At 37.2% G+C, this 14407-nt stretch overlaps 1 protein-coding gene across 1 annotated transcript in view; it reads right to left on the bottom strand.

Moving 5' to 3' along the window:
• The window catches only part of LOC118152803 (uncharacterized), a 150191-nt gene that overhangs the window by 117328 nt on the left and 18456 nt on the right, over positions 1-14407 (bottom strand). Inside the window, exon 8 of the mRNA XM_078370880.1 lies at positions 2022-2082. Coding sequence (XP_078227006.1) covers positions 2022-2082 — 61 coding nt within the window. The remainder of the gene's footprint in view (positions 1-2021; positions 2083-14407) is intronic.

Below are 14407 nucleotides of genomic sequence, written 5' to 3'. Positions count from 1 at the left end.
AAGTTAACCTAACTTAAGAGTTAGGGAAGAGAATGGAATGCATCTGGGAGAAAGAATAAAAGAAGTAATAAAGATAAGAGAAGTAAATGAAATAGAATACAAAAATATCATAGAAGCTAAATACAGCCAAAAGTTCTTGCGAAAGACTAATAAAGTAATTTAGTTAATAATTAAATCATTAAGTTGCTAGTGACACTGATCAAGGAAAAAAATACACATACTTTTAAGAATTAAAGGGAATATATTAATAGCTACAGTTGTAGCAGAGAATAAAAAGATGAAAGTTTATAAACTATGACAAATAGGAAAACTTAACTGGGCACACACTTATAGTCCCAGCTACTTGGGATGCTGAGGCAGGAGGATCAGTTGAGCCCAGAAGTTCTGAGCTATACCATACTATGCCAGTTGGGTGCCTACACTAAGTTCAGCACCAACATGGTGACATCCAGGAGCATGGGAACACCAGGTTGTCTAAGGAGGGGTGAACTGGCCCAGGTCAGAAACAAAGTAGGTCAAAACTCCTATGCTGATTAGTAGTCGGATTGCACCTGTGAACAGCCACTGTACTCCAGCCTGGGCAACATAATGTGAAACCATTTCTTTTTTTTTTTGAGACAGAGTTTCGCTCGTTACCCAGACTGGAGTGCAATGGCGCGATCTCGGCTCACCGCAACCTCTGCCTCCTGGGTTCAAGCAATTCTCCTGCCTCAGCCTCCCAAGTAGCTGGGACTACAGGCGCACGCCACCATGCCCAGCTAATTTTTTATATTTTTAGTAGAGACGGGGTTTCACCATGTTGACCAGGATGGCCTTGATTTCTTGACCTCATGATCCACCCACCTCGGCCTCCCAAAGTGCTGGGATTATAGGCGTGAGCCACCGCACCTGGCCCTGAGACCCTGTTTCTTAAAAGAAAAAATTGAAAATGTAGACGAAATGGCAAAATTCTAGAAATGTTTACCAAAACCAATCCTAGAAGCAATACAAATTCCATATAGTCTTATAGCCACTAAAGAAATTGTATTACTGATTTTACAGGAAAACTTTCAGGAATTTTTTTCTTTTCTTTTTTCTAATTTCAGGAAATCTACTGCCCAGGCTGGAATGCAGTGGCACAATAATGACTCACTGTGGCCTCAACTGCTGGGCCTCAGTGATCCTCCCCCCTCAGCCTCCCAAGTAGCTGGGACTATAGGCATGCCATCATACCCATCTAATTTTTTTAGTTTTTGGAGCTGGAGTTTTGCCCTTGTTGCCCAGGCTGCAGTGAAATGGCATGATCTTGGCTTACTGCAACCTCCACCTCCCAGATTCAAGTGATTCTCCTGGTGGTGGTTGCCTCCCAGGTAGCTGGAATTATAGGCAACCACCACCACACTGAGCTAGTTTTTATATTTTTAGTAGAGATGGGGTTTCACCATGTTGGCCAAGTTGGTCTCAAACTCCTGACCTTACGTGATCCACCCACCTTGGCCTCCCACAGTGCTGGGATTACAGGTGTGAGCCATGCCCAGCAAAAAAAAAAAAAAAAAAAAATTTAAGATAGGGGTTTCACTATGTTTCCCAGGCTGGTCTTGAACTCCTGAGCTCAAGTGATCCTCCACCTCAGCCTTCCAAAGTGCTAGAATTATAGGTGTGAGCCACTGTGCCTGGCTGAAATCTACCATTTCAGTGTTCTACAAATTCTTGTAGTGAATGAAAAAAGAGGAAACTGCCCAGCTCATTTTATGAGGCTGGGATAACTTTGAAACCCAACAAGGAAGTATGAAAAAGTGAACCTGAAGTCCATGAATACAAATATAAAAATTATAAATTATCTGCCTCAACTAAACTAAATTACTTGACAGAGAAATGATAAAAAGGTACTTTATTCAGGGAGTTTCATAATCAGTGACTAGATTCAATTTCAGATATCCTGCAAAACATTTTGACGCAATTATAAATTCCATTTTAAAAACTACCATTTAGCACTGAAAAAGGAAACTTTATGACGAGTATAAGATTAGCCACATCTTTACCTCTCTAGCACCTGCACATTCCTTGGCTCTTCTGTGAAGTGCAGCCCATGTATCCTCATACCTAAAAAAAAAAAAAAAAGATAGAAAATAATTTGAAATGCCAACCACACATTCAAAGGAAATACTATCTAAAGATGAATATGGAATATCCTGTGGCGCCAGAAAGGAAATACACAAAAAATAATGGTGACATGTTTCAAGGACACAGACATCAACTTCATGGAGCTTACAGTGGTCAAATCTGTGACAATTTGAGCAACAAAATACATAATGGTTGTAATGAATTATAACTCAAAGAATAAAGCAAATCCCTCTGAGTCCATGGTAGTAAGCCAATGAAAGAGAAGAGAAAAACTCTTCCTTACAATAGAAATCCAATTAGAAATTTTTTTTTTTAAACAGTTTTGCTCTGTCACCAAGGCTGGAGTGCAATGGTGCAATCTTGGCTCATTGCAACCTCCACCTCCCAGGTTCAAGCGATTCTCCTGCCTCGGCCTCCTGAGTAGCTGGGATTACAGGTGTGTGCCACCACGCCTGGCTAATTTTTGTATTTTTAGTAGAGATGGGGTTTCACCACATTGGCCAGGCTGGTCTTGAACTCCTGACCTAAGGTGATCCACCTGCCTCAGCCTCCCAAAGTGCTGGGATTACAGGTGTGAGCTACCACGCCAGGCCCCAATTCGCAATTTTAAAAGAAATGATGAGAAAAAAAAAATCTCCAATTGGTAAACACAATAGTAATAATTGTTTCAAAAAGAATTTTAACGGATGATAAAATCAGTGGGTAAAAGCTCAAATAGAAACACGGTATTTACATAGTCTCAAAACATCTCTCCCATAGGATAATCATTAACTAAACATGAGAAAACAGCGTTAACTGAGGAGAAACCTGGCAGACACATCCTTAACCAAGTGATCAAAATTAATGTCAACAGTAATGACACACAGCAACATCATGTGCCTCCTGATGTGATGCACTGGGAACGAAACACTACTACTCTTCCGGTGTTTTTGACAAAACACTAACTTACAGTTATTACAAGAAAATAGAAAAATACAAATATACAGACATCTTGAAACGTAACTGGCCACTACGGTTTTTTGCCTGGTTTTGGTTTTTTTTTTTTAAGACAGGGTCTCAATCTGTCGTCCAGGCTGGAGTGCAATGGTGTGATCACAGCTCACTGCAGCCTCAACCTCTTGGACTCAAGTGATTCACCTGCCTCAGCCTCCCAAAGCACTGAAATTACAGACATGAGTCACCATGCCCAGTCTTGGCCAGTACCCTTCCAAAGTATTGAGGTCATGAAAGACAAAGACTACAGAATTGTCCCAAGTTAAAGAAGATAAGGAGATACTGTGATTAAATATAATGTGCGATCCTGGATTGGATCCTAGTCCAGAAAAAAGGACACTGGTGGGATAATTGATATAATTTGAATAAGGCCTGTGGATTAAATTGTTTACTAATGTTAATTTCTGGTTTGATCATTGTACTGTGGTTATAGTAAATGCTAACACTGGGAAAGCTGAAATTGCTTGTTCTATTTCTGTAATTTTTTTATAAATCTGAAATTATTTCAAAATGAGAGGTTAAAAAATAAAACTTCTAAACTATTATTCATTTGATTGCTGATGTAAAACTTGACTTCTCATTTTATTTAAAATTCTAGCTATCCAGCTAATATTTCTCCAAACAGGAATACATATTTAATGAGTTCATACCGCCTCCCCTCACAGTCAGATTCACAATTTTTCTATTAAGTAGGAAAATCAATTTGAACAAGATACTAGAGTCTACATGCGATGAAAATTAAGGTGGAAGGTCACACAAATAATACAGTTCTGCTGTTATTGTTAACTAACAGAAAGCTAGAAAATTTTCTTGGATGTATCAGATTATGTAAGTATCAATTAAAATCAACAAGTATTTACTGAATGCTAAGCACTGGTAAGTACCAGAACTGCTAAGATAAATTTTACTTTTGCATCTTTGTTGTCTTGCTACTTAGCACAGAACATGACACATAAGAGACACATTAAATGACTGTTGAGTGAGGAAATAAACGACTAATTATAAATTGAAAATTCAGGACTTCATGGTCAAATTTTCTATCATTTTGTTAACTCAGTGGGAAAGAGCAAATTAATCCTCACTTGCTAACTTTAAAATCCAGATCATTCTTTTCCTAACATCTCACCATTTCCTACTCTCCCCATTATTATATATGCTTTTCACATCCATCCTGGCATTATATATCACCCTCCCTCATTTCTCCTTTCCTAGTTCAGCACCTAGTTCATACATGATTTTCCTACTGTTTTCAGCATTCTCTAAACTTAGATTATTCCAACCACTCATGTTCTCTGCTCTACTTTTAAGCCATGAAGTAGTTTGGAGAAAGACATTAAATCCATTGTAATGCATGCTATCCATCCTTGCGTGGGCCTTAGCAGCCAATCAGCACTTAAAATAAATTTATTACTATTAGATTGTTCCCCGAAGTACACATGGTGGGTGTTACACATCTCATGCCACCTTGAAACTCATCCCCACCCAATCACTTTCAACAGAGAAATGAACTTACTCCATTTTACTGAGATAAAGATGCTGGATGTAAACTTCTTCAATTTTTCTGTGTGCAAACTCAAATATCTTTAAAATCACAAGTCAATGATGACGAAATAAAGAAACCACATTTAAAATGTATAATTCTCGCATTCAAATAGTTATATATATTCTACGTACACTATGGGAAGACTAGTGGAAGAGTTCATCATACAGTTAGGAAGATGAACACACATGGAAATAATTACATTATTTGGTAGACAAAGGAAAGGGCTAATTATATAGCATGAGAGCTATAGGAATATAGGAGTAATTGTAGACTGTGTTGCACCACATTCTTGGAAACATCATGATTTAGGAGATAGAGGGAAGATGTCAGAGTAAGAAGCATCAAGAATCTGTCACCCTACCTAGACCACAATCACACTGGCAGAATCTGTCTGATGTAACTATTTTGGGACTCTGGAATCTAGTAAAGGTGTGCAACTTCCAGGAGAAGGTTTGGAGGGTAAATTGAGGTTAATTTCAGTTGATTTCAGGTTTTAGCACAATGGCAGCTATGCAACCCCTGGAGAGGCAGCCATGCACTTGTTCCTGAAGTAGCTTGTATATGGCTCATGAAAGTTGAGGTGGGCCAATAAGGACCCTGTGCTCCAAACATCAGGGAGTCTGTGTTCTGATCAAAATGGCTGCTTCTGATCAGGCAGATACAAACACGGAGGCAGCTACTGTTGCAAACCCCTCCTGCTCTGGCTAGCAATTTTCAGAGGATTTAAAAGGCCAAAGTCTGGTTTTTGTCCCTCTTGGAAAGCCAGACACTTAAAGGCTAGGACATTCAATAACAGATGCAACTGTTTTTTGTTTCGTGTTTTTGTTGTTTTTTTCCTTTTTGTCCCAAGATGGCTTACTAGGGACATCAAAAGCCAGTTTTTCTAAAAAAAAAACAAAAACAAAAACAAAGGTATTGGTGAATGGACAAATTCTTTACAGAAAACTGAGGGAAGGGAGCCAGGACCTGTCAGAGTGCCCATGGGAAGAAGCTGGGGTGCAGAAAAGGAAAGCAGCAAGAGCCTGGCAGAGATCAACCCTCAAGGACCTTGGAGCCCTGTGGAACGAGTAGGTGGGAGTGGTTCTCTGCTCCCCTTACCCCTCCATCAACTTCCTGACCAGGAAACTGTTGGAGAGCTCCCCTCTGCCCTTGTGACCCCGAGCAATGCTATCGGTGGTGATTTGAAAACTTCCTGGGTGGTGATTTGAAAACTTCCTGGGGCTGGAGAATCTGGTGGCCAACTTGTGCATGCAAGGAGTCTCCTCACTCCCCTCAGATGCCAGATACCATATGGGTCTTGCACTGGCAGTGGGATGCTGCCCTGCCCAGGGACTCTCTGCCCTTGAGTCACCACACCACCAGATTCCCTGCAAACACACCCCACAATCCACTCTAACTCTGGCAAGCACAGGGAACCAGCAGTTCCCCAGTAACTGTGAGATCTCTGGATATCTAACCCTCTGTGTGGGCCATCCCTAAGTGGAAGAGAGTGCAGCCCACCAAAAGCCCCCCTTGAAACAGAGGAAGGAAATCCAGGCACAGTGCCAACCACTGTGATACTACCAAGGGGCAGAATCATCACCCAAGAATGGATGCGGAGAGGGGGTCATCTCTTGCATCCTCCTCCTATGTTGCTGATGCAGCAGTGTTCTCCCTGCCAGGGGCCAGCACATGCACTCAGACACACAACCTATTTTGTGCTTCTCACGGCAGCTCCACTCCTGCCAAAAATGAGCCCTCCACAGCTCAAGCTTTCAGGAAAAGTGGGACCCAACTCCTCTCCCGACACAGAGCAGCAACATCCTGGCAAAGTAGGACCAGTCGCAGAGTTGCCTGCTCTCATCTGAAGGAAGAGACTCTCCCTGAGCCCATTTTGGTGGCAGCCCTCAGAAGAGTGTAACTGCAACCCGCAGCCAGGTACACTCATTTATAAAATGAAGGCTGGGAGCCTTGTGACGGGGCATGATAGGAAGTGGATCACGTTCTTGCCAGCACAGGATGAGGAATGGTGTACCCACCTACCTTCTCCCCCAAGACCTCAGCACACCCCGCAGGATCTCTTCCTGCCATCATCCCCTGCCTGGTCAGGGCAGGTGCTTCCATCCCACATCAGCCTACCTGCTGGCTCTTACTCTGCAGTGCCATGTACTGGACTGCAGCCCGAACCACACCACCAAATAAAAATCTGCTACGAAAAGGGCTTAGTGCTAGTACACAAGATGAGCCCCTTGGGACCTCCTTACCCTCAGCTCCACAGGAGATAAGGTGTTAGGTGTCAGTTCTTAAAGCCAATACATCACCACAACAAGCATCATCTGAGAAAGCCACTACATAGAAACTATCCATAATCAAGGAACCCATATAGCATTCTGGCTCTCTGGAAGCACCCAGAAACAAAAGCAAATGATCATACACAATATATACCACAGTCATACCTTAAGGGAAAAAAAGAAAAAAAAGTTACATCCAAATGATGGCAAAATAAAAATAAGAACAGACAGCTTCCTCAAATGAGAACGAATCAATGAAAGAACTCTGGGAGTACAAAAAGCCAGAGTGTTCTGGCACCTCAAGGAATCACATTAGCTCTCTAGCAATGGATCCTGACCAGACTGAAATGTATGGGATGACAGATAAAGAATCAAAAATATGTACTGCAACTAAACTGAACAAGATCCAAGAAAAAGCTGAAATCCAATACAAAGAAACCAGAAAACTGATTTAAGATATGATAGACATGATAGCTATATTAAGAGAGAAACAAATAGAACTACTTGAACTCTAAAATTTACTAAAGGAATTTCAAAATATAGTTAATAGGCTCGACAAAGCAGAATTACAGAGCTTGTAGCCCAGTCTATCAAATTAACCAAGTCAGATAAAAATAAAGAAAAAGGAATTTTTTAAAAATGAGCAAAACCTTCAAGAAATATGGAATTACGTAAAGCAAACAAACCTTTCACTTACTAGCATTCCTGAGAGAGAAGAAAAAGTAAGGAACTTGAAAAACATATTTGAAGGAATAATCCAGGAAAATTTCCCCAATCTTGCTAGAGAAGTTGAAACCTGGAATCAAGAAATTCAGACTCCTGTGAGATACCATATTAAAAAGATATCCCCAAGACATATAGTCATCAGACTATCTAAGGTCAACATGAAAGAAAAAAATCATAAAGGCAGCTAGAGAAAAGGGTCAAATTACCTATAGAGGAAAACCCATCAGGCTAAGAGTGACTTCTCAGCCAAAGCTTTACAAGTCAGAAGAGACTGGGGCCTAGTTTTAGCCTTCTTAAAAAAAATTGCCAGCCAAAAATTTTATATCCTGTTCATCTAAGCTTCATAAACAAAGAAGAAATAAAGTCTTTCCCAGACAAGCAAACACAAAGGGAATTTATCACCATCACACTGGACCTGCAGAAAATGCTCAAAGGAGTGCTCAACATGGAAACGAAAGAATGATACTTGCTACCATAAAAGCACACATAAGTACGAAGCTCAGACCCTATAAAGCACTTGCACGATCAAGACTACAAAGCAACCAGCCAACAACAGTATTAAAAAAATAAAATTTTACCTATCAATATTAACCTTGAACATAAACAGCCAAATGGTCCACTTAAAAGAAATACAGTGGCAAGTTGGATTAAAAAAAACAAGATCCAACCTCTGCTACCTTCAAGAGATCTATCTTACATGTAATGACACCCATAGGCTCAAAATAAAGGGATGGAGAAAGATCTTTCATGCAAGTGAAAAAAAAAAAGAGCAGAGATTGCTACTCTTGTATTAGATAAAACAAACTTTAGAACAGTAAAAAAAGACAAAGAAGGGTACAACTTAAAGAGCTTGACTCAATAAGAAGATACAATATCCTGAATATATATGTACCCAACATCACAGCACCCAGATTTATAAAATACTACCTGAACCTAAAAAAAAGAGATGGCCATACAATAACAGTGGGAGACTTCAACACCCCACCAGCAGCACTAGCAGATTAAGGCACAAAACTAACAAAGATTTGGACATAAAGATTTGGCACAAAACTAACAAAGATTTGGACTCTCAACCTAATGGACCTAGTGGACATCTGCAGAATACTCCACTCCCCCCAACTACCACAAAATATACATTCTTCTCATATGTGTGTGAATATTTTCTAAAATTGACCACATGCTCAATCATAAAGCAGGTCTCAATAAATTCAAAACAATCAAAATCATATCAAGCATCTTCTCAGACCACAGTAGAATAAAATCAAAACAAACACCAAGAAGTACCCTAAGAACCATACAAGTAAATGGAAACTAAACAAACTGCTCCTGAATGACTTTTGGGTAAACAACGAAATTAAGGCAAAGATCAAAAAAATTATTTGAATCAACTGAAAATAAAAATATAACATACCAAAACCTCTGAAATACAGCAAAAGCAGCACTAAGAGGAAAGTTTACAACGTTCAATGCCTACATCAAAACACACAAAGATCTTAAATTAACAACCTAAGACTTTAAAGAACTAGAAAGACAAGAACAAACTAAACCCAAAGCTTGCAGAAGAAATAATTATGATCAGAGCAGAGCTAAATGAAATTGAGACCGAAAGCCACATAAAGTATCAACAACACAAAAAGTTGGTTATTAGAAAAGATAAACAAGACTGACAGACTGCTGGCTAGATTAACCAAGAAAAAAAGAAAAGAGATTCAAATAAGCACAATCAGAAATGACAAAAGTGACATCATAACTGACACTGCAGAAAGACAAAAGATCATCAGAGACTACTAAGAACATCTCTATGTGCACAAATTAGAAGACCTAGAGGAAATAGATTAATTCCTAGAAATACATTACCTTCCAAATTGAACCAGATGGAAACTGAAATTCTGAACAGATCAAGAACAAGTTGCAAAATTCAATCGGAAATAATTTTAAAAATCTACCAACCAAAAAAAGCCCTAGATGGATTTACAGCTAAATTCCACCAGATGTACAAAGAACTGGCACAAATCTTACTGAAACCACTCCAAAAAATTAAAGAGAGGGAATTTTTCCTTCACCTCATTCTATACAACTAGTATTATCCTGATTCCAAAACCTAGCAATGCCATAACAAAAAAAGAAAACTACAGGTTCACATCCCTGATAAACATAGACACAAAAATTCTCCACAAAATGCTAGCAAACCAAATCCAACAGCACATCAAAAAGACAGTTCACCATGATCAAGTGGGTTTTATCCCTGGAGTGCAACGATGATTCAACAAACACAAATCAATAAATGTAATTTACCATATAAACAGAGTTAAAAGCAAAAATAACGTGAACTTCTCAATAGACACAGAAAAGGCATTTGATAAAATTCAATATCCCTTCATAATGAAACCCTCAACAAACAAGGCATCAAAGGAACATACCAGAAAATAATAAGAGCCATATATGACAAACCCACAGCCAACATAATACTGAATAGGCAAAAGTTGAAATCATTTCCCCTAAAAACTGAAACAAGACAAGGTTGTCCACTCTCACCACTCCTATTCGACATAGTACTGAAAGTCCTAGCTGGAGCAATCAAGCATCAGAAAGAAATAAGAAATACAAGATATCCAAATAGGAAAAGATGAAGACAAATTATCTCTGTTTGCTGACATGATCCCATACCTAGAAAACCCTAAAGAATATTCCAAAAGACTCAAAGACCTGATAAACAACTTCAGTAATCTTTCAGCATACAAAAGCAATGTACAAAAATCCAGAGCATCAACTTATTTGAGAAAGAAACCAAAAAATAAATAAAACGCATAGCATTTTTATACACCAACAACATTCAGTCTAAGTACCAAATCAAGAACTTAATCTCATATACAATAGATACACACACACTACCTAGTATATATAACCAAGAAAGTGAAAGATCCCTAGAGCAAGAACTATAAAATACTGATGAAAGAAATCATAGATGACATAAGCAAATGGAAAAACATTCCATGCTCATAGATTAGAAGAATCAATATCATTAAAATGATCACACTGCCCAAAGCAATTTACAGATTAAATTCAATTTCCATCAAATTACCAATGCCATTTTCCACACAATCAGAAAAAAAAAAACTCCAAAATTCATATGGAGCACCCCTTCACCCTGCAAAAAAAAAAAAAACCTGAATAACCAAAGCAATCCAAAGCAAAAAGAACAAAGCTGGAAGCATCATATGACCTGACTTCAAACCATACTACAAGGCTAGAGTAACCAAAACATCATAGTACTGGTACAAAAATAGACATACAGATCCCTGGAACAGGACAGAGATCCCAGAAATAAAGTCACACAACTACAACTAACTGATCTTCAACAACATCAACAAAAATAAACAATGGGGAAAGGACAACCTACTCCATAAATGGTGCAAGGAAAACTGGCTAGCCATTTATAGATTAATGAAACTGGGCCCCTACCTCTTACCATACACACAAAATAGCCGAAGATTAAAAACGTACATGTAAGACCTCAATCTATAAAAACCCTAGAAGACGACTTTGGAAAAAATCCTTCTGTGCATTGGCCTAAGAAAGAATTTATGACTAAGACCTCGAAAGCAATTGTGACAAACAAAAATTGACAAGTGTGACTTAAACTAAGGAGCTTCTGCACAGCAAAAGAAACAACACAATAAACAACCAACCTACAGAATAAGAGAAAGTATTTGCAAACTATGCATCCAACAAAGACTAATATCCAGAATCTATAAGAAACTTAAACAAATGAACAAGAAAAAAAAACTCCGTTAAAAAGTGAGCAAAGGATATGAACAGACACTTCTCAAATGAAGATATACAAGCAGCCAACAAAGATGAAAAAATACTCAACATCACTAATCATCAGAGAAATGCAAATTAAAACCACAATGAGATACATACAATCTCATGCCAGTCAGATGTGAAAAATGATACATGAACAAAATGGTAACATCAATACCATTACTGTTTATATCTACCAGTAGTCAATATAAAACAGGAACCAATAAGAAACTCTGGAAATTAAAAGTATGATAACTGAAATGAATAATTCACTAGCATATTTGAGCAGAAGAAAGAATCAACATGATTGAAGATAAACCAATTTAAATCATCAAAATTAACAAATGTTTACTTAGATTGACCAAGAAAGAAAAGACTCAAGTTACTAAAACCATAATGAATGGGATTATTACCATGAATCTTATAGAAATAAAAAGGATTATAAGAGAGTGCTATAAACAATGTATGCTAACAAATTGGATATCCTCACTGAAATGGACAACTTTCCACAATACAAAACCTACCAAGACTGAATCCTGAAGAAATGGAAAATTGAATCAGTAATAAAAACAAGATGAAAAACCCTGGACTTGATTACTTCACTGGTGAATTCTATCAAATTCAATTTGGTCAACCAACATTGACCATTCTCAAACTCTTTTTAAAAAGAAAATGAAGAGGAAGGAATAAATCCTAACTCATTCTATAAGCCAGCATTACCCCAATACCAAAACCAAAGGCATACAAGAAAAGAAAACTACAGACCAAAACCCCTTATGAATGCTAATGCAAAAATCCTCAACAAAATACTGGCAAACTAAAATCTGCACAATGTTAAAAGGATTATACACAATTTTTAAGTGGGATTTATTCCTGGAATGCAAGAATGGTTCAACATATGAAAATCTGTCAGTGTAATAATATAGTAGATTGGTAGAATGAAAGAAAAAAAAACACATGGTAATCCTAATTCATACAGAATAATTATCTGACAAAATTCAACATCCTTTCATGATAAAAACACTAAAACTAAAAGTAGAAGGGAACAATCTCAACACAATAAAAATTCATAGTTGACATTATACTCAATGTTGAAAGACTGAAAGCTTTTCCTCTAAGATCAGGAACAGGACAAGGATGCCTGCTTTTTCCACTTGGATTCAGCAGAGTACTGGATGGTCTAGCCAAAATAATTAGGCAAGAAAAAGAAATAAAAGGCATTTAAATTGGAATGAATGAAGTAAAATGATTTTTATTCATAAATGATATGATCTTATATGCAGAAAACCCTAAAAGCTCTACAAAAAAAACTATCAGAATAAAGGAACTCAGCAAAGTACCATACAAAATCAACACACAAGTCAGTTGTTTCTATATGCTACCAATAAATAATTCAAAAAAGAAATTAAGAAAACAATTCCATTTACAATAGCATTAAAAACACTTAAAAGTAACAAAGATAATGAAAGACTCATAATGAAAACTACAAAACAATAGTGAAAGAAATTAAGACATAAATAGAAAAGGCACCCCATGTTAATAGATTGGGAAACTTACCATTATCTGTAATGAGCAAAACCACCACAAATTCAATTTAATCCCTATCAAAATCCCAATGACACATTCTTTGCAAAAAATAGGAAATACATCTTAAAATTCATATAAAATTTCAAATGACCTTGAATAGCTAAAACAATCTTGAAAAGAAAAACTCTTAGAAGAAAACACAGGGGAAAATCCTCACACTCATGAGAATGGCTATAATAAAATAGAAGAAAATAGCGAGCATTGGCGAGGATAGGAAGAAATTAGAACCTTTTTACAATACTGATGGGAAAGTAAAATGATACAGTCACTATGGAAAATAGTATGGTGTTTCCAGAAAAAATGAAACATAGAATTACCATATGATCCAGTAATTCTACTGCTGGGTATACACCCAAAGGAAATAAAAGCAAGGTGTCAAAAAGATACTTGTCCACTCATGTTCCTAGCAGCATTATTTAAAACGGCCAAAAAGCGGAAGCAACTCAAGTGTCCATCAACAGATGAATAAACAAAGTGTACATACTTAAAAGAGAATATTCAGCTTCTCAAAGAAAGAAAATTCTGACACATACAAGATAAATCTTGAAAAAATTATGCTAAATAAGCCACTCACATGCAAAAATACTTTATAATTTCACTTATATGACATTCCCAGGACAGTCAAATTCACAGAGAAAGAAAATAGAATGATGGTTGCCTGGGATGGAGAGGAGGGGTTAGAAATGAGAGCTCTTGGTTAATAGGTACAGAATTTCCATTTTGCAAGATGAAAAGAGTTTTCAGGATTAGATGCACAACTATGTGAATGTACTCAGCACTACTAAACTTAAGAATAGCTAAGATAAATTTTATGTTATGTATACTACATTTTAAAAATTAAAAATGTGATTTAAATATCTGCTATTTAAAATGGTCTTTCCCACATTCAATTTTAGTTCCAATGAGAAAAGACCGTTTCAGTGCAATGAATGGACACATTATTGACATCCTCTTATGTAAATAAATTTTCCATATTAACTCCCAAAATGCATCTCTATCCCAAAAAGAGCTACTATGTAAAAAAGCTGATAGCTCTAACATAAATTTTTCAGTAAGAAGACGACGTTATTTCAACTAAGTTTCTAGAGAAAAAAATACAGATAAAATGTAAATAGTAAACCATACACTACTGCTTAATTTGTACTACAGCTCCTTTCATGTTCATTTCTGTTCTACATGCAACAAAACCAAGAAAGAAAATATCAAATTAAGTACTTTACACATCAGAGGAGAAAAATCTCTACATCTAGCCTCCATAAAAAGAAACCCAATGAAGAGTTTAAAAGGAGTAAGGAAAACGTAGATAGCAGTGATTGTGTCATAACGAATACAGATAAAGAAAAGCAACATACCCTCTCCCACATACATCTTTACCACACAT

Source organism: Callithrix jacchus, chromosome 4 (assembly GCF_049354715.1).
Source record: "Callithrix jacchus isolate 240 chromosome 4, calJac240_pri, whole genome shotgun sequence".
Lineage (NCBI taxonomy): Eukaryota > Metazoa > Chordata > Mammalia > Primates > Cebidae > Callithrix > Callithrix jacchus.
This window is presented reverse-complemented; position numbering and strand designations above follow the sequence as displayed.